This window comes from Balaenoptera musculus, chromosome 14, assembly GCF_009873245.2.
Source record: "Balaenoptera musculus isolate JJ_BM4_2016_0621 chromosome 14, mBalMus1.pri.v3, whole genome shotgun sequence".
Lineage (NCBI taxonomy): Eukaryota > Metazoa > Chordata > Mammalia > Artiodactyla > Balaenopteridae > Balaenoptera > Balaenoptera musculus.
In genome coordinates, this window is record NC_045798.1 from 3,621,739 (window position 1) to 3,644,627 (window position 22,889).

General features: G+C 46.6%; 1 protein-coding gene across 2 annotated transcripts in view; it reads left to right on the forward strand.

Annotated features, from left to right (window-relative positions):
- The window catches only part of SLC15A4 (solute carrier family 15 member 4), a 126,284-nt gene that overhangs the window by 48,922 nt on the left and 54,473 nt on the right, over positions 1 to 22,889 (forward strand). Inside the window, exons 8-9 of one of the 2 annotated variants that reach the window (XM_036874804.1) lie at positions 17,171 to 17,256; positions 18,490 to 18,618. In XM_036874804.1, coding sequence (XP_036730699.1) covers positions 17,171 to 17,256; positions 18,490 to 18,603 — 200 coding nt within the window. In that variant the 3' untranslated portion in view covers positions 18,604 to 18,618. Of the gene's footprint in view, positions 1 to 17,170; positions 17,257 to 18,489; positions 18,619 to 22,889 lie in introns of those variants that run through there. The other variant, XM_036874806.1, reaches the window with a different exon arrangement.

Sequence of the window (22,889 nt, forward strand, 5' to 3'; positions counted from 1 at the left end):
GCGCTGTACAAACAGTAAAGTACACAAAAGCACAACCACGAGTAGAGGATGCACGCATGTGACCATGTACGCCAGGCACGTGAACTAACTTACCTGACTGGACACGTGCACGCACGTTCGCATCTTGGAAAGTTTGAAACTGGAAGGTTCGTATGTAGGGGACTCACCGTACACGGATTAGTGGCAGGTAGAGGAGAGCTTTGTGATTCCCGTTTAGAGACAGATGTCCAGAGGCCAAGAATGGAGACATCGGAGCCTTCGACGAGGCCATCCGAAGCCCTCCTGGTTTGTCCCAGGTGCCGAGGCAGCATGTAACTTGGGCCTTACCCCACGCTGTCCCACTGTTTCTGGTCTGCTTCTGGGGTCCTCCACCAAGCCTCCACTCCCATGACGGGAGTAACTCCTGCCACGATTTTGTGTGTTATTTCACACAATAATAGCACCCTGTCGAATTTGACCGTGTCTCTGGTACCTTATGTAAGAATTACAACAGGTACATGGAGTAAGTCCTAGTAGTTGAGACCTTTTGCAGGGGAGGAAACTGAGTCTCCGGGTGTGGAAATGGCGGCTGGCCTGTGGGCGCCCGGCTTGCAGGGGGCGGCGGTGCGGCTGGGGAACAGGTGTGTCCGCTGCTCGCTTGTGCCCTGCAGTCCCGCTCTTCTCCCTCCCCGGCAGCCCCACCTGTCACCCAGGCATCGGCCCGGCGCAGCGTCCCGGACAACTCCGGAGCTACTGCCTCGGCCGCATTCAGAGACCGAATCCCAAACGTCCTTGAAATGGAGATGTTTCCATTCCAATCAGATTCCTCGGGTCACGCGTGGACACGGGGACTGGCAAAATGAGTTTAGTAAAGTGAGAGATGATTGAAGCCCCTGCTTAAGCTTTAAACAGAACCCCAGCCTTGCCTGGAATCGTCCCATTCCTTCCTCCCAACCCCCAGGGTCAGGGTTTTCGTTTTTACAGAACTTGCCCCGTGTAAGCACTGGCCTGGACTCGAGCCAGGCGCGTGTGGTGTGTGTCAGGCCGTGTGGTGATGGCTCGTACTTTTCTCCCCCCACCTGGGTAGTGAGCAGCCTGAGGTCAGAGTCTGGGCTGAAGTCACGTCTGCACCCCCCGCACCCAGCCCAGCGTCAGACACCGAGCAGGGGCTTCGAAGGAGGCGGGATTAAGTGCAAATGACCAAAGCTCTCATTTATTTGTGTGTGTGTGTGTGTGTGGTTGGTTTCATCAACCAAAGATGGGTAACTTCATTACAGAGTTTTTAAGTATGTCCAGAGTACCAATACCTACCGAAATTCACTAACATTAACATGTCTTTATGCTATAATCGGAGCTAGTTCAAAATGGCCAAGACCCATAAGGAATGAATCGGGAAGTCTGACACATTCTGAAAGAAACCTGAAATTTACCCATGTTGTTACGACTTTGCAATTGATTGCACGGCTTTTTTTCTTCCCATATTGTTTTGATGGACTGATCTCCCAAAGCCCACAAATCTTGCTTGCAAAGCTCTCATCTGTTGCATACCCACCAGGCGCCAGACACAGATGTTAACTCTTGGCCGTGCATTAGCTCAGCGAATCCTCAGAGCAACCCTATGCGGTGCATGCTTTTATTAGACTCATCTTCAGCTGGAGAAACGGAGGCACAGGGTGTCAGCACAGTCCTCACACCTCCCTGCGTCTGAACCTTCCTGGTGGGATTTCTGTGCGTGACGCGCCCTCTGTGTTTCTTCCCCTTCAGGAGAAGGAGAGACAGTCTCCAGGTATCCTGAGTGGGAAGAGGGAAGAAAGACGCATATGACTGAATGTCAGTGGAACCCATACTTTGATTCTCTCTGGCAGGGCCTCTTTGGGGATCGGCGATCCCGGACTGAAAACCTGCCTAGCGGTTCCCAATTCAGAGGCCACAGTCCTAAAGGTTTTTCAACTACCAGACCTTTGGTTAAAGGATTACATTTGTAAAGGCTAATATCAATGGTTAGTTTCGGAATAAGTCTCCTTGACCAGAGAATACAGAAGTGGCAAAAAATGGAGTGGCTTAAACTGTGTAAACTTATGGGCTAGAAATTCTGGAGGCTCAAAGTCCAAAATCAAGGTCTCGGCAGGGCTGATGTCTTCAGAGGGCTGTGAGGGACAGTCTGCCCAGGTCTCTCTCCTTGGCTTGTAGACGGGCATCTTCTCCATGTGTCCTTACATCGTCTTCCCTCTGTGTGTGTGTGTGGTAACACGTACGCAGCCATAAGAAACTGATACATGGTGACAGCAAGGGCTGGTTCCTTCTGGGGGCCCCAGGGGAGAATCTGTCCCTTGCCTCCAGAGGCTGCTGGCATTCCTTGGCTCATGGACACCTCATTGTAATCTCTGCTTCTGTGGTCCATGTCCTCTCTGACACCCCTCTCAGGTCATCCGTCTCCTCTGCCTCTCTTTTATAAGGACCTCGGTGGTTAGATTTGTCCTCATTATCCAGCATAATATCCCCAAGAATGATGCTAAGTCCAATCACATCTGCAAAGTCCTTTTTGCCATGTAGAGAAGCGTATTCAGGGGTTTCTGGGATTCGATGTCTCCATCCCTGGGCGTCCCTTATCCAGGTGACCACACTCATCTTTTGCAGTGATGATCTTGGAGGTCACATGCGCTGTAGAGTATGACCACGGGCGGCTTCCCGTCCTGCCTTGGATGAGAATGTGAGTAAGAAACCAATCTGAGCTGCACTAAGCCACCAGGACCTGGAGATTTGCTACTAGAAGAGTAAATTGCTCAGGCATGGATGGGATCCAAGATGTTCATCGTGAGTGGCCTGCTCGACGGAAGGGCGAGAGCTGCATGTCAGGGATGCTGGGGGCTGACGGATGAAGAACTTGCTGAAACGATGGATGAAACTTTTGTGGTTATAAAAAAGGATTGGGGTCAAATTTAACCTTCGTTCTGGAGGACGGTGGCTCAGCTGCTCCCTGGTTTCCATGTGAAATGTGCTTAACACAGAGCAGATTGTTTTCTACCAATATTCGATATTTCTAAATCCCACCCCACGCTGCCACACTCACAGCAAGCGAAGCCTGTGAGGTTTCCTGAGCACCTTCTGTGAAGAAGGGCAGTTTCTGTCCTGGAATAATGACACCTCCATTGCCATCTCTAATTCCTTTGACTGCCATATCGAGAGCACTTTTCTTCCTTCCCACAAAGGAATCTTCACATCTTTGTTTGCTAATGAATTACCTGGCAAGACACAACATCTGAGAACTACTGTCTGGGGTCCTCCTCCCCCCCATAATTATTTCCCTGATACTACATGATCCTTAATTACCTCTCCATCGATTTCTCTCCCTGGGAGCGGGTTGCCACTAAGGGGATGCTTAAGGCTGATGGGCAATTCAATCTGGCTCACACATTCTGCAGCCCTGCTGAGAGCGCTAATCGATAAGAAAGTGCCACTCTTGGACTTCCCGGGTGGCACAGTGGTTAAGAATCCTCCTGCCAATGCAGGGGACACGGGTTTGAGCCCTGGTCCGGGAAGATCCCACATGCCGCGGAGCAACTAAGCCCGTGTGCCATAACTACTGAGCCTGTGCTCTAGAGCCCACGAGCCACAACTACTGAGCCCATGTGCCTAGAGCCCATGCTCCGCAACAAGAGAAGCCACCGCAATGAGAAGCCTGCGCACCACAAGGAAGAGTAGCCCCCGCTCGCCGCAACTAGAGAAAGCCCGCGCGCAGCAGCGAAGACCCAACACAGCCAAAAATAAATTAATTTAAAAAAAATCAAATTTAAAAAAAGAAAAAGAAAGTGCCACTCTTTGGGTACTTAAGTTAAACAGCTGAGAAGTCTGCGGACCTCCGATCCAAGTGGCAAAATGCTGAACACGGACAAATATCTTAAAATGCTGGTCAGGGAAAAGAATTGAAGCTCACAACTCTGGAAGGAAGGTTTAGGAGTTTTTAGGCTTAAAAAGTCTCAGCAGAACCCACTACTACATAGTTCTCCTGGGATGTTTTCTTTTCTCCATCTTTCATCTTATCCTTCAAAGACCAGCTCAGCTCTACCTGCACTTGGCCACCCCTCCGCTCCCCTCCAGCAGACACTGAAGGAGCCTCCTTAAAGCATTCACCTGCCTTCCTTCTTGCAAAAAGAACCTGTCATTACTGGGTTAATGCCCATCCCTCCACGGAGCTGTATGCCTCCCTAAACCAGTCATGAGAATCCCGTTTGGCTCAACAGGGTTGGTTTGGGAATGAGAATATGAAACCATTCCAGCCAGAGGGAAGTCAAGTAAGGCTCCATGTGAATCTCTCCACGTGGGTGTATCTTGTGGTCTTTCTATGTGGTCTCTCCGTGTAAATCTCTTGCTTGGGTCCACCCACGTGCATCAATTTGGGCTTCCTTACAGCATGGCGAAGCGATTGTCTTCCCCTGGAGTGAGCATTTCCCAGAGAGAGCCAGGCAGGAACTGTATTCTTTTTAAGACCTCGACTTGGAAGTCACGTAGCATGACTTCTGCCATATGCTATCAGTGGAGCAGCCATTGGGTCCCACCAAGATAAAAGAGGAGGAACTTAGACCGCCTCCCCGGGAAAGGAGCCTCGGTCACATTCTGAGAACAGGTGGGATGGGGAGACTAGCGTGGTTATTTAGGAAGATTCAGCTTTTGCTGCACAGACTTAGCAAGATGCTCCCGAATGACTGCGTTCCACTCTACGTTCATTCCCTGGACACCTAGGGTTCTACCAGGGTCTAGCATAGGCCCTGGTCCTGTGTTTGCATGGTGCTTTACACTTTGCCAAATGCTTTTCCTCACTTCCCCATCTCTCATTTCACAGAAGAGCCAAGGGTCTTAGAGGGATGAGGAGTCCCCTGAAGGTCATAGCAAAGCCCTGGAGACAATCCCCATGTTCAAGGATGGAGATTGGTTAGATAAACGATAGCTCATCTTCACAGTGTAATGTTAGGCAGCTACTAAATGGAATGAACTTTATGTTTGTGATTGAAAAGATCACCAAGCTATAGTGTTCACTGACTTTAAAAATGATGCATAAATGTCAAGATAGTAGCTACTCTTAAGGAACAGGTGGAATTATAATTGTGGGGGGCATACACGGGGGGCTTCCGGGTTGGATGGTATAGGTGCTAGTTACCAGGGTGTTCATCTTATAATTGTGTATTAATTACTTATTAATATAATAATTTATATAATATAATTTAATAATAATAAATTGAATATTTTCTGTCTTTTTAGCTTTCTGCATTTGCATTAGATTTAATTATTTTAAAAGTTTAAGCTAAATAAAAAGGCTGAAACAGTTTGTCAGGCCCTCAAACAGTTAAACAGAATGACCATATGACCCACCAATTCCATTCCTGAGTTCCTACCTAAAAGAATGGAAAACAGGTGTTCAAACAAAAAACTTTTACACAAGTTCATGACAGCTCTATTCACAACAGCCAAAAGGTGAAAATAGCCCAAATGTCCATCAATGCATGAATGGATACAATGTGATCTATCCACACACTGGAATAGTGTTCAGCCATAAAAAGGATTGAAGTACGGATACAAGCTTCGACATGGATGAACTTCAAAAATATGATGTTAAGTGAAAGAAACCAGACACGGGAGGCCACGAACTGTAAGATTCCATTTACGTGAAAGGTCTGGAATAGAGACAGAAAGCAGGCTGATGGGTGCCAGGGGCTGAGAGGGGAGGAAGAGGGAGTAAGGGCTGGTGGGCACAGGGTTTCTCTTTTAGGGGATGGAATGGCTCTGGACTTGATGGAGGTGATGGTGGCACAAGGATGTGAATGTACTGGACATCACTGCATTGTCATGTTCCAATGCGAGCATCACCTCAACAGAAGAAGGCAGTGTTTTGAGGGACCCCTCGTGGTAGGAAGAGACAGTAGTGGAAAAGAGAGCACTGATTACCCCGGGAGGTGAAGGGCTCCCTCTCCCAGGCCCACTCTGATGGGAAGCAGCACAGCACATTCTCCGCGGACCTCTGGGCCCCTCTGGGCAGTGGCTGCTGTCGTGGTGATTCCTTTGTTCTTCAGAGTACCGGCCGCGCAGTCAGGGTCCCTGCCTGCAGCAGTTCCCTGGGTGACAGGGCTCGGGGGAGAAGGGCAAGGGGCGGGGGCAGAATCCAACAGATGTGTCAGGATCTAGGAATTTCGTCTCATGATCCTTCCCTGAGAGGTGGTCCACGCACTCAGCAGGGAGGCAGCAGGGCCTCAGGAGGTCCACGTTTTCCTGGGATCCCCAGTATCGGACCCCAAGGAGACCGCCACAGCACAGCAGACTGAACACGCCTACTGGGGGTGAGATCGGGGGAACTGTGGTCAGGTAGGGAGAGCTCTGTGTGTGTGTGTGTGTCTATGTTTATGTGTGCACATGTGTCCGTGTGTGTAGCTGAGTGTGTTCATGACTGTTCATGTGTGTGTATGTGTACACGTGTGCATGTGTGTCTGTGCATCTATGTGTGTGTGTGCAGGGACCATGACTGTCAGGTTTGTGTGTCTCTGCGTGTGTGCATGTGTATTTGTGTATATATGCATGTGCACATGTATCTATGTGTATGTGTGCATGTGTGTCTTTGCATGTCTATGTGTGTGCATGTGATTACACATGCGTGTGTTTGTGTGTATGCATGTGCATGTGGGGAGGCGTGTCTGTGAGGTGTGTGTGTGTGTGCGTGTACACGTGCACAGATCAACTAACTGGCAACCTTGGAGACACAATCTCAGGGTATCATATGATAATAATGACACACAGGTACCATTCCCTGGGATGTCCAAACTCATCCAAGTTCTTACTTGAAGAATCAGTCCAAAGCCTCAATCGCAGGTAATTAAATGACCTCCCAGAGACCAACCCTTGTCCTTGACCGAAGGAGAAATTCCAGCCCTCCCAAATATCAACATCTTTTTGTCACCTCAAGCCAAACTGCTTTATAATAGAAAATAAAATTACTTTATTGTATGCAGACCTCAAGTTATTCACTTTCATTGCTCCAACATTTTTATGTGCTCCTAACACATGGAAAGCGGGCATCCACGGCCCATAATCCTTTAAAATGAGAAACCGTATATTTTCTTTCCTACAATAAAGAGGAGGGGAGTGGAGCATGCCGGAGGCTTTTACTCTAGTCATCACGACGAAGGTCACTTGTTTGCTGGCAGAGAAACACCCTGTCCCGTCACAGGTGAGCTGAGCTTGGGAGCAAGGAATGCTCTGGGCGTGGAGGGCCTGAAAGTGAGGATGGGAGTGTGTGATGCAAGCCTCCGCCGGAGCCCTGAGTGCCGTCTCCTCTCCCGCCCCACCTCTAGTCCCCAGACAGGCTCCCATTTCCTGTACCTGTGATTGGCTGTAAGGAATTTGTCAATTTTTTAAAAACTCTGGAACTCGTGGTGCATGACTTTCGTAGGGCTGCCATAACAAAGTATCACAGTGGAGTGGCTTAAAACAGCAGAAATTCACTCCCTCTCAGTCTGGAGGCTAAACGTCCAGAGTCAATGTGGTGGCAGGGTTGGCTCCTAGCAACCTGATGCTGGCCGTCCTTGGTGTGTAGACACATCACTCTAATCTCCATGTCCTCATTCCGCGGTGTTCTCCCGTGTCCCTCTGTGTCTGAATTTCCCTCTTCTTATAAGGACATCAGTCACCGGATTAGTGATCACCCCAATCTAGTATGACCTCATCCTGTTGTGATTCCATCTCTAAGATCCCATTTCCAAATAAGGTCACATTTTCAGGTTCCAGGTGGACATGAATTTGGGGGGAGGCGTGATATTCAATCCAGTACACGTGATGAGAGTTCTGTAGATAGTGCAAAGGGCAAAAATCACACAGGGTCAAAATGACCCTTAAAAATCTTTGGGAAATAGGCAAAGAGGTCTTGTGCTGAGCTCTTGCTTTATGAGGAAAGAAGCTCTTTCTCTGAGACCCCCAGCGGACTCCACTTAATTGCCATTGGCCAGAAGGGTGTCACATGTCTACCTTGGACTAGTTTTTGACGAAAGGAATGGGATTGCCATGCTTGGCTTGGATCAATCATGATTCATCCCCTGAGACTGGGCTTATTGTCACTTGTACAAAATCGATGCAAGCAAAAAAGCAGGACTCACTGCTGAGAGGGGAACCCATGTCTGCCACAAAGGGAACACAGACTTCACACAGATTCAGCCGAATCACTCTCCAAATTATGTGGACTGATTTATGCTGCTGGGTAGATTATTTGCAAAAATGGGCTCCGTTCTCCCCCATCCTGCATCCGTGTTCCTTGCAGTGTGACTCTGCCACTCCTCCATAAAGAAGTGGAGAATATTCTAGGAGTCTATAGCTCTTAAACATGGGGCATCCATATAATGGAGTATTGTTGAGCAATTAAAAGAATGAAGTAAGGGTGCAGGCTACCACACAGATGAACCTTGAAAACGTGTAAGTGAAAGAAATGTGACACAAAAGGCCACGTACTGTATGATTCCATTTATATGAAATATCCAGAGCAAGCAAATCCATAGAGACAGAAAGGAGTCATTGCACAGGGCTGGGGTGGGGGAATCCGAGGGTTAGGGGGTGAGATTAAAGGGTGAAGAGTTTCTTTTGCGGGTAGTAAGGATGTCCTAAAAGTGATCAGGTGATGGATGCGGAACTGTGAATACACTAAAAGCCGTTGAAATATACGCTTCACATGAGTGAATTAGATAGTGTGTGAATTATATCCTACGAGAGCTGTTAAAAAAAAGAGTCTAGACTCTTGATTCGGGGCTGTTGTGGGGACTTGCCTTGGTTCAAAGGATGTAGCGGAAGTGATGCTGTGTCAGTTCCAAGGTCTCCAGAAGCCTCAAACACCATTCCTCAAGATCCTGCGGGCACCATGTGCACAAGCCCAGACCAGTCCGGTGGGAGGTGACACAGGGTCCACTCATGTCCCCTTGCCCAGCCGACAGTAAGCCAATGACCAGTCACGTGAGTGAGGCCATCACCAGTCCTCAGCCGTCTTTCCAGCTGACCACAGACCCACGAGCAACCAGCCAAGATCAGCCAAATCCCCCCACAGCTGACCCATAAACTCAGGATCAGCAATAAGCAGTTACTAAGTCACATCGTCCTGGGGCAGCATTTACTCAGCAAAAACATACAGCAGGCATCATTCACATATATTCCACGTTACCTTTTGAAAATACACAGCTCAATGGTTTTCCGTATATTCACAGACGTGTGCATCCATCCACACGTCAACTTTAGAGCATTTTCATCATCAAAGAAGGACAGCCACTACCGCCCAGCGGTCCCCCCATTTCCCCTCCCCCAGCCCCTGGCATGCACAATTTACTTTCTGTGTCTATGGATTTGCCTCTTCTGGGACATTTCATGTAAGTGGAGTCATTCAATGCATGGCTTTCTGTGCCTGGCTTCTTTCACTTGACATAATGTTTTCAAACTTCTTGCATATTGTTAGCATAGCTAACAATATAACTTTTTATTAAGAGTATTACTTAGTTGCTTCTTTATCAGCTGTCTTTCTCCAGGAAAATGTAAGATGCATGACTTCAGGGGGTTTGCTTGTCTTATTAGTTGTAGTGCCCTCGTTGCCTAGAAATGAGCTTCGCCCACAGAACGGTCCTTAAATGAATGCATGGATTAATAGGAAGTTTTAAAAATGTTCAGTGAATATTTAAAGGACTGGAGAGGGCTGAGTGATAAGCTTGTCCGAGCCAGGCCCCATCTCAGGATGTCGTCGTCACATGGTGGCAGAGGAAGGACCTCGATCCCGAGTAGGCCACCCCTGCCCGTCCCACCAAACCCAAGGGGCAGCTGTTTCCCCCTCAAGCCTCATCCCTTTCGGTTCCAGTCTTCAACAGAGCAATGTGCTTTTTAGGGTTGGATAAGAACCACAAAAAAGTCTCTTCTCTTGCTTCTGGCAACATTGACAAAATTGACAGTGGAAGACAAGGGAAATTTCCTTACCCGGTAATGAGACTACTTTTGCCTTGGGTGCAAAATGTTCCCCAACCCGCCTACCACTTTCCTTCTAAATGTACGTTCCTGGGAATGATGGAGACCACATTCTTCCCTGGCTACTCATGCATTGACTTTAACCCAGGGCCCTGATGAGAATGAATTACAGGGTTATTTAGACCTGCTTCACCATAAACCTTGACAAAGTCTTTCATTTAAAGGAAAAAAATGTGCTTCATTTTCAAAACTCGCTGTCGGTGGTGGGTCCAGCTGAGATCTGTTTTCCTCCGTGGGACTGGAAAAGGCTTTATCGTCATCGTTCTATCAGGTTGGGGAAGAGGAAGAGGTCCAGCTGCAAATCACCTGGATAAGATGCTGGTTGCAGGATGTAGTCACTTCTGAGCCAGCGTCGGGGCCCTGGGCTCTGTGTCAGCCCGAGGAATATTCCCGACCCTCCCTGGCATTCAGCAAACTTGTGAAGGTCAGCGCCTGTCTGTACGGATGCTGGTTTGTTGAAGGGCGGACATGTGGAGAGAATCATAATTTTCAGACCCCTGGAGAACCATTTGGTGTTCAGGTGCTGACGGGTCACCTGTGCTGTGACTTGCCAGATGAATTTATAACGGAGGCGCCTGGTTCATACCTCTGAGAAGGACTTTTAGGGACTAGGGCAAAAAGGACACGTTGCAAAGAAGAAAGACGGTGATGCGCAAAGAAGAAAGACGGTGATGCGGTATTTGGGCGAACGGCGGACGATTCACCAAAATCAAAATTCTGTTCAGGATCGACGCCACTGTGAAGGAAGTGGTGGGGGGGGGTGCGGAGATGGTTCGGGCTGCTCTTGGCGGAGTGCCTGGGTGGGTTAGTCCCTCTCAACCTCGCAAGAGCTCTGCAAGGTGCTTTGGACACGTGTGGCCCAGCTGAGGACACAGAGCACAGGAAGACCAACAGCTGGCATGCTATTGGTTTAACCTGTGCAATTAAAAACATCCCCTATCAGAAAGGTGGGTGAGAGGGATAAATTAGGAATTTGGGATTAACAGATACACACAGATACACACTACTATATATATAAATAGATAACAAACAAGAACCTACTGTATAGCACAAGGAAGTCTACTCAATATCCTGTAATAGCTTATATGGGAAAAGAATGTGAAAAAGAATGGATGTAAGTATATATATAACTGAATCACTTTGCTGGACACCTAGAACAACACAACATTGTAAATCAACTATACTTCAATATAAAATAAAAATTAAATGAAAAAAATCCCCTATCGCAATTTTTTGTTCTCAGTACTTGCTTGCTGTAAAAATTCAAACAATGAAAAAATATATAAAGTAGAAAATGAGAGTACCTTGCCATGTCTCACCCTAGCCCACCAAGAGATAGTGACTAGTATAGATTATAACCTTCTTTGCATGCTTTAGCTATATACAGATTATTACGATTACTTTGGCTAAGATTAAATTATAATCTTGATGTTATTTGTCTTACTTTTAAAAAATCTTTTTAAACAGTATGGAGGTTCCTTTAAAGATCTAAAAATAGAGCTACCATATAATCCAGCAATCCCTCTCCTGGGCATACATCTGGAAAAGACCTCAACTCTAATTCGAAAAGACACATGCACCCCACTGTTCACTGCAGTGCTATTTACCATAACCAAGACATGGAAGCAAACTAAATGTCCATCGCCAGATGAATGGATAAAGAAGATGTGGGGTGTGTGTGTGTCTGTGTGTGTGTGTGTATGTATATACACACACAATGGAATACTACTCAGCCATAAAAAAGAGTGAAATTTTGCCACTTGCAGCAACATGGATGGACCTAGAAATTATCAAACTAAGTGAAGTAAGTCAGACAGAGAAAGACAAATATGATATCACTTATATGTGAAATCTTAAAAAATGATACAAATGGACTTATTTACAAAACAGAAACAGACTCACAGACATGGAAAACAAACTTATGGTTACCAAAGGGGAAAGCGGGGAGGGATGAATTAGGAGTTTGGGATTAGCAGATACACACCACTATATACAAAATAGATAAACAACAAGGACCTACTGTATCACAGAGGGAACTATATCCGATATCTTGTAATAACCTATAAGGGAATAACCTATATATATATATAACTGAATCACTTTGCTGTACACCTGACACATTGTAAATCAACTATACTTCAATAAAAAAATCTTTCTATAACTGAATTTTTTACACCTGCCCAAAGGTAGAGAGAGGAGTACAGTGATTTTCACACGTTCATCATTCAGTTTCCAGGAATCAGCACTCTGTCAGGCTGGTTTGATCTAACAAAATTCACTTAAAAAAGGTATATGTTGGCCATTTTTATATGCAAGGTAGAGAGACATGTGAGCCCTCACGTATTCCTTACCCAACTCCAGCGTTTTTTTCAGCACAGAGCAAACCCCAGCCCTGCCTCTGAGCTTTCATTTCCTGGGCATCATCTATTTCACCTGCAACTATTTTTTTTTTTGGCCGCACAGCATGGAAGACCTTAGTTCCCCACCAGGGATGGAACCCGTGCCCCCTGCCTGTGGTGGAAGCACAGAGTCCTAACCACTGGACTGCCAGGGAAGTCCCTCACCTGCAATTTTCTTTCTTGCTTGCTCGCTTTATTGAGATATACTTCATACATCATACAGTGAATCCATTTAAAGAGTACAATTTGACGGCTTTTAGTATGTTTACAGAGTCGTGCAGCCATCACCGTAATCCATGCCCATTTTCACCACCCAGGAAAGACATCTTGTAATCATCAACAGCCACTCCCTGCGCCCCTCTCCCGAGTCCCTGCCGACTACTAACCTACTCTCTGTCTCTATGGATTTGCCTACACGGGACATTTCATGTAAACGGAATCACACCCTATGTGACCTCTTGCACCTGGTTTCTTTTTTTTTCTAATTTTTAATTTTTTGGCCGCACTGCGTGGCATGAAGGATCTTAATTCCCCGACCAGGGATCGAACCCTTGCCCCCCTGCAGTGGAAGTGCGGAGTTCTAGCCACTGGACCTCCAGGGAAGTCCCTGTTCCTGGCTTCTTTCACTCAGCACCACGTTTTCAAGATTCACACGTGTGCTAGCAGGTTTCAGCCCTTCATTCCTTTTTTATGGGTGAGTAATATTCCATTGTATGGTTACACCACTTTTTGTTCCTTCATCAGTGGATGGACTTGGGTTATTTACACTTTGTAAACACATTTGGCTATTATGAAAAACATTTGCTATGAACATTCATGTACACATTTTTAAGAGGACATGTTTTCCTTTCTTTTGGGTGTATACCTAGGAGTAGAATTGCTGGGTCATATGGTAGCTCTACGTTTGAGCTTTTGAGGAACTGTCAGACTGTTTTCCAAAGCGGCTGTCAGATTTTACATTCCTACTAGCAGTGTATGAGTTCCAATCTCTCTACCTCCTTGCCAACACTTGTTTTAATCTGTCTTTTTAAATAAATGTCATTCTAGTGGGTGTGAAGCGGTATCACATTATGGTGCAATTTTCTTTTAAATTTAGCTGTTGATCATGGAAATATCTGTATATCAGTATATCAGTATGTCTGCATCTATGTTATTCTGTTTAATAGCTGCAGGCTAGTGCATTAGACAAATGGATTGATTCAACCATTATCCCTTTGGCGAAACTTTTAGGCCATCTCCAGTTTTCCAGCATTTCAGATACCCACCACTTTCTCAACTAGGGTTTCCATGAGAATTACGCCTTATGCCTGGCCTAAGGCATCCATTGTATGTAATAAATTAACTTTTCCCCCATGCACTGAAAATGATGTTAGTGTATATCCCACTCTTGGGAACACTGATGAAGTAGCCAAACTATATTCTGTGTTCTGTGGTACAGAAGAGTGCAGGAGGGCTACACATGTTCAAATACCTTTTTATACTTTTTAGAGTAGAACTGAGAGTCAATACAGTTTTTGGTATATTCACAGAATTGTGCAATCATTGCCATAATCAATGTACATTTTCAACACCCTGGAAAGAAACCCCCTGCCCTTTCACCCTTGGAGCTGTTCCTAAGTTGCCCTCCAAGTGGGTCCGATCCCTTTGGACAAGCAAAAACTTGTGCTTTTACATGAGCACAATGTAGGGACTATACCTGCCATATCATCATGTTGTCATCTTTGACAATCTGAGAAGCCAAAAATACTTTGTTTTAATTTGTATATTTTCCCCATCTTCAGTGCTGTTGAGAATCTTTTCAAATGTTGAATAGCCACTGGTATTTCTGCATTGGAGACTTTACAAGCATTAGAAGTTAGGAAAACTACTCTTTGGGGAGACATGCATTTCTGAAGGCCTGGGGTACCTTGACATTTAGTTCAAGACATTCCTAACAGATGTTGGCGGCTAATTCTGTTTACCTGGTAAAAAATGGTAACGAAATGTGTCAGTAAACGGCACACAGGTCACAATTGACTTTATCTGACAGCTTTACATTTATGTGACTTTTGATACATTTATGAGATTCATGTTGTTTTAAATTTTGCTGATAATTGAGATTTTATTGATATTTTAAGGTTGCCCCGTGTTTTTTTTTTTTTCTTTCATTTTCACATATTTCAAATTCATGTTAACTGCAACCCAAACTCTAAGTTTTCTTAATGTAACTAGAGCGTGGGGAGCCAGATGGAAGCACAGACCTGTTGGAGTCCAGAACTTTCCATCATCCCATCCCAGGCAGCCCCCCTCATTTCCCTGCCCAATTCCTGAAAATTGTCAAACAACAGACTTATGTATAAGTGCACTTTGGAGCTGGGGAATGTCCATTCTCAGGAAAAAATCATAATGAAACAGTATAATATCTGTAATCACACCTCACATTTTAGACGTATTTTTCAGCAATTATATCCATACCTGAAAACACAGTCAAGTATTTCCACCTTGATCTTACTTAGACGTGTGGGTCTCATAACTATGATGGTTAATTTTATTTAATTAATTTATTTATTTTGACTGCGCGGCATGCAGGATCTTAGTTCCCCAACCAGGGATTGAACCTGTGCCCCCTGCAGTGGAAGCACGAAGTCTTAACCACTGGACCACCAGGGCATTCCAATGTGATAGTTAATTTTATGTGTTAACTGTCTAAGCTGAGGGATGCCCGGGTAGCTGGTTAACATGACTTCTGGGTGTGTCTGTGAGGGCGTCTCTGGAGCAGACGGGCGACTGAATCTGTACGCTAAGATCGCCCGCACCACGTGGGGAGGCATCATTCCATATGCCGAGGGCTTAAATAGAACAAAAAGGCAGAGGAAGTGTAAATTCCCTCTCCCTGCAGGGCTGAGACATCCATCTTCTCCTGCCCTGACACATCGGCCTCCGGGTTCTCAGGTCTGTGCCCCCAGACTGAGGACTTACACCACCCGCCTCCTGATTCTCAGGCCTTTGGATCTGCACCCAATTTCACCACCAGCTTTCCCGGATCTCCAGCCTGCAGACGGCAGACTGTGGGACTTCTCAGCTTCTGTCATCAGCGGAGTCAGTTCCTGTAACAAATCTCCTGGTGTCTCTCTCTTTATGGATCCTGTTGGTTCTGTTTCTCTGGACAACCCTGACTAACCCAATAACCATAGAGTAATAATTTGTTTTTTACCACTTTTTTCAATTCCATAAAGCAAAGGCAAAATGTATTTCAAAGCTTTCAGATAACAACTCTCGCCCATACCTCCGAATAAGGAATTTTTGTTGTTTTTCACCCCCATCATCTTCCATTTCAGGAGAGTTCTACTTTTTCCAGCCAAGTTCCCAGGATGGTTGGAAAAGAACGGGGCCAGGTGGAGGGGACTTTAGTTTCTGGGGCTCAGAGGAGAGGGCTGCGGCAGAGAGACACCCATTTACATCATCGTGAGGTCGTAGAGGAGCTTTACCAAGGAGAAAGATACAGAGATGGAGCAGAGAGGAGAGCCCGGACTGAGTTTTGAGGAGCTGAGTTTTCATTGCCTGGGTCTGTGCTTACATTTCCCTTTGCAGCAAGTGACCCAAAACGGTCACTCACCCTCTGGTTCTACAAGGATGAGGTCACTGGCCACTGCAGCTGCTGACCTTCAACACCCCCTGAAAGGAGTTCTGGGTGGAGATCAGGAAGGAGGCCCTCTGTGCTCCGGGAAAAACTGGCAGAACAGGCCTTCAGATAGTTAGAGATTTTCAGGAGAAGACGTTAAGAGCCCAATTCTAGTATTTCCTCATGTCTAGAAAAGCACATTAATGGAGACATCTGCTCCTCGTGACCAGCGGCCACCTTCTGCCAAGATGTGTGCTCGACTGCACGCACCCCTTCACCAAAGTCACATGTATGCTGACCCCCGGCCCCCAACCTCTGCGGAGCAAGCAGGTCCTCAGAGCTCCTGAGAGGCTGTCTCCTGGGCTATCACCCTCATGTTGCCCCCAATAAAACTTAACTCACAGCTCTCACGTTTTGTATTTGTTTTCAGTGGACACAAGGCAAGGACACCTTCCAAAATGTCACTGTCCTGTCCACCTCAGACCCTGCACAGCATTGTCCTGTGTCTCTTCTTTCCTGTCTTTTTTTTTTTTTTTTTTGGTGCTCTTTATATTTTGAACAGTCTTTTTATGTTTAGGGAATGTATTAGTTTCCAATCGCTGCTGTAACAAATTACCACAAATGAAAGTGGCTTGAAACAAACACAAATTCATTATTTTACAGTTCAGTAGGTCAGAAGTCTGAAATGACTTTTGCTGAGCTAAGAAACCAAGGTGTCAGCCGGGCTGGTTCCTTCTGGAAGCTCTGGGCAGGGTCTGTTTTCTTCTTTTCCAGCTTTGGGAGGCTGAGGCATTCCTTGGTTTCTGGCCCCTCCTCCGCCTTCTAAGCCAGCAATGTTGCATCTCTCTGTGCCTTGTGACAGCAGTCACATCTTCCTCTGAGTGACATCTGTCTCCCTCTTCTACTGTTAAGGACCCCTGTGATTACACTGGGTCCACCTGGATAATCCAGGATACTCATCCCATCTCAAGGTCCTCAACTGAATCACATCTGCAAAGCTCCTTTTGCCATGAAGGTAACATGTTCTCAAGTTCCAGGGTTTAGGATGGGGATGTCTTTAATCTGTCTCTCATGGAGAAATTCTCATATTATGAGTCTCATTTTCCCATCTGAGAAGTCAGAGTCCGAGCCTCAAAGCCCTCCACCTCCCGTCTTGTTTCAGGGTGCCGGCTGTCAGGGAAGAGCCCCAACCTCACAGAGAATAAGCAGAACCAAGACCCTGAAGCTGATGACGAGGCAGGAGAGCAGGTTGGTTTCCCACAACTCCGAGGTCACCAGAAGTAGACAACAAGGCTGAATGGTCAAAAACAAAGAAACTCACAGAAAAAGAGATCAGATCACCAGAGGCAGGGGTTGGGGGGAGGGGGAGTTGGAAATAAGGGCTAGGGATGTAATACGCAACATGATAATTATAATGAACATGGCTGTATGTTACATATGAAAGCTGCTAAGAGAGCAAACCCTAAGAGTTCTCATCTAAGGAAACATTTTCTTCTATTTCTGTAATTTTGTATCGATATGAGATAATTGATGTTCACTGAACTTGAGATAATCATTTCATGATGGATGTAACAACACTTTGCTGTACACCTTAAACTTACACGGGGCTGTATGTCAATTATATCTCAATAATACTGGAAGAAAAAAAGACTTAATGATTCTGGAGTAATGGATGACAGCAAGGAATTGCCCAATCACAGCATGGGGAGCAATATGAGTGTCTGCCTCAGAGTACCGGGTTTACTGCCCAAATCCCACAAAGCTGGAAGCTGCACACACAGTGGGTTACACCGCAGCCGGGTGCCAAGGGTGCCTTCGGTAGCATACATGGGGCGTGAGCAGCTGCCCATTGGTCCCTCCATGGGCACCTTGACCCTCTCAGTTGCCTATGTGACTAGCTACCGAGAGTGCTCAGAATCAGGGAATGGTAATCCTTGCAGCAAGGACACACAGAGATGCTCCAGGGCTCCAGGCGCTGCCCATGTGGACATGCACTTGAGCTGAGTCAATGAGATTCACCCAGATGCAACTTGAGTTCCAATGTGGGCATCGTGAACATAGCTCAGCCTAGTGCTGCCATTCTTGTTGGTCCTTTTGCCTGAAGCGAGGTTCAGCTGTTGGCGGTGTGAGTAGCACCAGTCCTTTCTCAGTGATGTAGGGACATGTTCCTGGGGCAGAGGTGGAATCGCTGAGGGGCGGGGGAGGTCTGCACCAGTTGAAGGTCTTCTCTGGGGCTTGGTGGGCCAGCAATAGCAGTGTCAGTTTCTGTGTCTGGCTGGGTCTGCCGTGGGATGTTGGACGTGGTGCTTGGAGTCTTAGCTTCCGCGCTGCTTCTCTTTTCCTGCCCAGGGTTCTGTGAGCTCCCCAACAGCCTTGCAGGACACTTTTCTGCACTCAGTAGCTAGAGCCAACTTCTGATACTTGTGACCAAAAAACTTGATCTTAATGAAAGCTACTCTTTTTTTTTTTTTTTTTTTGCAGCTCTGTGCCGAATATGGGGTCTTAGTTCCCCAACCAGGGATCGAACCCCTGCAGTGGAAGCACAGTCTTAACCACTGGACAGCCAGGGAAGTCCCCAATGAAAGCTACTCTTAAAGTATTACTTTTGGCTGCTGGACTGTTGTCTCTTCTTTTGCTTATTTGTTACTGTGTGGCACTGTAGAGGCTGTGCTATCTGGGAAGCTGGGGTGTGTGTGTGTGTGTGTGTGTGTGTGTGTGTGTGTGTGTGTAAATTTAGCAAAGGAAAACCCTGAGAAGTTAGCCCGATTTTATACCCTCTTGATTCCTGCAGAAACACGGTATAAAATGTGTCTCAGGGTCCTGCTGGTTCAGTAAGTGACATTATCTCCTTAAACATACTCATCTCCACGGGGCAGGAGGATTGCTCTCCAAATGCACCGTTTCCTTTGCTGGCTCTTCTGCACCGATGTCTGCGGAGACATAAAAGGGAATCAGAGAGGAGAACATGATTCACATTTTCTGCCTCTGAACCAGGAAAACCCAGCCTTCAGCTGCTATTGATTTACTTTCTGTTTGGAGAGGTTGTTATTTGCTCCAACGAAGGTTGAACGCAACTTTATCAGCTTTTTCAGTGCTGCCCCAGCAAGGATGTGCAGAACTTCCACTTGACGGATCCAACAACATCTCAGAGCCGTCCACCCCAAACCCCGTGCATTTATATCATATCCAAGATCTTGTTATCTTTTTCTAGCACCTTTGGCTAGCGGAGTGGTGGGGGTGAAGAGAAGGAAAGTGGCAAGAGGGATTTGCCACTTTCTTAAAGACAAGATATCAAAACCACAAACATGTTAGCTAAGGCAAGAAGAAATGACAAAATATATGTTCACTTCTGTTCAGCAACTTCTGAATCCTCTCTCCAGACACACAAGCGTTTTCTTAATGCCTGTGTGTGGAGTACAGGGCCAGCAGTGAATGAGATGCAGTTGTTCAAAATTGTGTCCGTTCTCCAGGTGCTGGTCGGGCAGAGGAAGCAAACACATCAGGAGTCATTTATGACCAGTGCTGGGTTCACGGGTAAGCAAGGTTGTGGCCCCTGTAGGGCACTGATGTTCTGAGCACTAAGTTGTTTGGTAAAGCTGGGCCGTCTTCATCTTGCCTTTTCCCAGCCCTGCATCTATTCCTTCTTCTTCTGTTAACAAAGCCATATAATCTGGGGTGCAGGGAACTGAGTCCACTTTTAGTCTATGAGTTTTCCTTGGTTCTGGAGGTAGGCATTTGACCCAGGCAACTAGAGCATTGAATAGTCCTAGACACAGTGGTGGCTTGATAAATACATACGTAATACGATGGTCTAAAGAGATTCAATTCCGAGTATGTTGTCTGAATGGTTAGCAAAAAGAATGGTTCTTTTCACTGGAGGTACTGAGAGGTTAAAAATCAAGTCTGACGCTCCTGGTGGCCATCATTCTGCCTGCCTGGGCATGGAGTTCACACAGAGAAAGGCAGAACTGAGAGCCCGAGAGAGTGACAACAATTGGCATACCTGGATTCAGCTATACTTGAAGCTTCCTGGACTTTTAATTTTACCTAGCCATACCCCTCCTTTTCTCTCTTAAACCATTTTGTGTTGGATTTCCTATTGCTCGAAACCAAAAGAGTCTTTCCTGCCACAGAAATCATGCCATACTTCCCATTCTTTGTTCCCCTCCTTGTCTCCTTTTTTATCTTGTTTGACCCTCAAATTTTGAAATTCTGTTGTTCTTAGGTGTGTTCTCTTCCACTCAATTTTCCAGCTCTCTGCTAGTAACATCGTCAAGTTTCTTTCAGATTATAATGAATGAATCAGGCACTGGTGTCATTAAACAGCATCCAAATGAAGACATACCTGGACTTGACCTTGGGCAAAGCTGTCCCCGGTCCAAAGCCACATTTGGCTTCATTTTTCAAGTTCATATATCTCCTCTGAGAGCTGGTTTCACACACACAGGGGTATGGACTGAAGGGCCCTGTACAATCTGGGAATTCATTCTATTTTTGCCAGTTCACCAGAAGTTTAATATTTACACTCAAGTTTGTGCTTCCAAGGGAGAGTCATTATTTCCTCTCTCGGTTTCTATGATACTTACAAAAACGATCCTGAAGCCTGCACTTGGGACTGAACAGATTCCAGTATGATCCCTGACATATGTGCGGTAAATATTTCTGCTGGGAAAAAAAAACCCCTCATTTTATAATCTGTCCTCCCTTCTCCCAGAAGGAAACCTTGAATAAAGCCCGCGGAAGCCAGGGCCTCACTCCAGAGGCCAGCTGGACAATACCCAGAGACAGAGGAAAAAGGACTTTGACCGTCTGTTTTGGGGCCATGTCTCTGAACGTGCTCCTGAGACAGGCACAGTTACACTTTGAACTGGAAACACAGAGAACGCTGGGCTCTTTTACACAGACAGCAATTACGCAGGGAGCAGCCTCCTAATACTTAGAACACATTAAAATTTTTATCAAATAAACATCTGGACGTCATGGGTGACAAGGACCTGAACACAGGCCACGGGGCCTGAAAAAGGGTTTCCATGGCAACCCCGCTTGGCTAAGAGCGCAAACCGCAGACAATCACAAATGAGAGGCCAGCTCTTTCCTCCTTGACTGAAATCCTGCTTTTGTGCCCTGCTCCTGAATGGCCATCCCTGGTTCGTATTTTCAAAAATGACTTCAGCAGATATCACTTGTTACTCCCCAGAGCTGGGTATGTTGGGCTGACTCTCTGTTTAAGAGGACGGGAAAGGCGGCTTGAGAGAACCCACACGCCACTCACCCTCCCTAAGTATCAGAAGGATGAGAATGGGGCTGCCCAAGGCCAGGGGGTCCCCAACTCAACTCCCGTGTTGGTTGGATGCTATTGGCCTGACCCCAACATTTGCAGGGCCCCAAAGCGACGTTCATGGTGGTCCACATACCATGTATAAATGTTTAAAAGTTACTGATCATGCTAATTATTAAATGAAATGTGTGCCATCCCCCAGCTTTGACACTTCAAAACAACCCAGACAGCCAGGCTTGACTGAATAGCCTTAAGATTCTTCGTAGTCACGTGCAGAAAATGTCTGAACCGGGAAATTCAGCCCCCGACACCTGGCCCACGGTCCTCCCCGACCTCTTCCTTCCCACATCCCTCTCCCAAACTTACAGAGACTTACCTGCACACACGTGGCCACCTGTCCTGCAGAAGCATCCTTTCCTTAGACCCTCTGCAGACAGCGGCCCCCAGGCTCAGGGCTGGGCACACAGGCTTTCTGGTCTTCCCTCCAGAGGTTGGCCTCAAGTAGAGGCCCTTGCTGGCCTGGTAGTGAGCCTGGGGCCATTGTGCAAGGGATCCTGTGGTCCACATACCTGGAATATGGTCCAGAGGAGAGCCCAGAACTCCTAGTGGGCATTGTCCCATTGGCATTAATTTCCTCAGGCTGCCATAACAAAATACCAAAGGCTGGCTGGGTTAAACCACAAAAATTAATTTCTTGGGAGTTCCCTGGTGGTCCAGTGGTTAGGACACTGCTTTGATGGGAAAAGCAGCGGTTTCCCAAAGAGGGTATAGTTCTCTTCACAAGGGAGAAGCAGAAAACCGTCGTTTCTGATAGAAAAGCTCTTTTTGATTGATCAAAATCTCCGGAGTTGACAGTTTGGGCCAACGGTGCACTGAACTGAGGTTGATTTTCCACACTTCCACTGCAGGGGGCACGGGTTCAATCCCTGGTTGGAGAACTAAGATCCCACATGCCGCGTCGTGCGGCAAAAAAAAAAAAAAGAAAGAAAACTTAATCTCTTCACAGTTCTGGAGGCTGGAAGTCCAAGATCAAGGTCTTGACAGGTTTGGTTTCCTCTGAGCCCTCTCTCCTTGGTTTGCAGACAGCCTCTTTCTTGCCCGGTCTTCATGTGGTCTTCCCTCTGTGTGTGCCCATGCCTGGTGTCTCTTTGACCAAATTGTCTCTCCCTATAAGGACACCAGTCACATTGGAGGAGGGCCCAACCTAAGAGCCTCATTTAACTCAATCTTCTCTTTAAAGGTCCTATCTTTGAATACAAACACATTCTGAGAGATTGGGAGTTAGGGCTTCAACATATGAATCTGGGGGAGGATACAATTCATCCCATAATAGCCTCCTTCCCTGGGAGGGACGCAGGTCTGTAATAATACACAGGCGGAGGAGAGCCAGACCGGGGACCTGTGCAGTGTGGGGCCTACCTTGCCTAGGTGTGAGGGTACAGCTGGGCTTTCTGTTTGCTCACCACTAAAGCTAATGGTCTGGTCCCCTGGTGGTTTTGGAGACCTCTTCTCACAGCTGGGTCATTTAAATGCTATTCTCAGATCCTCCTTGACCTAGAACATGATCGTGTCTGCCTGTCACACTCATTCAGTGATGAGCATG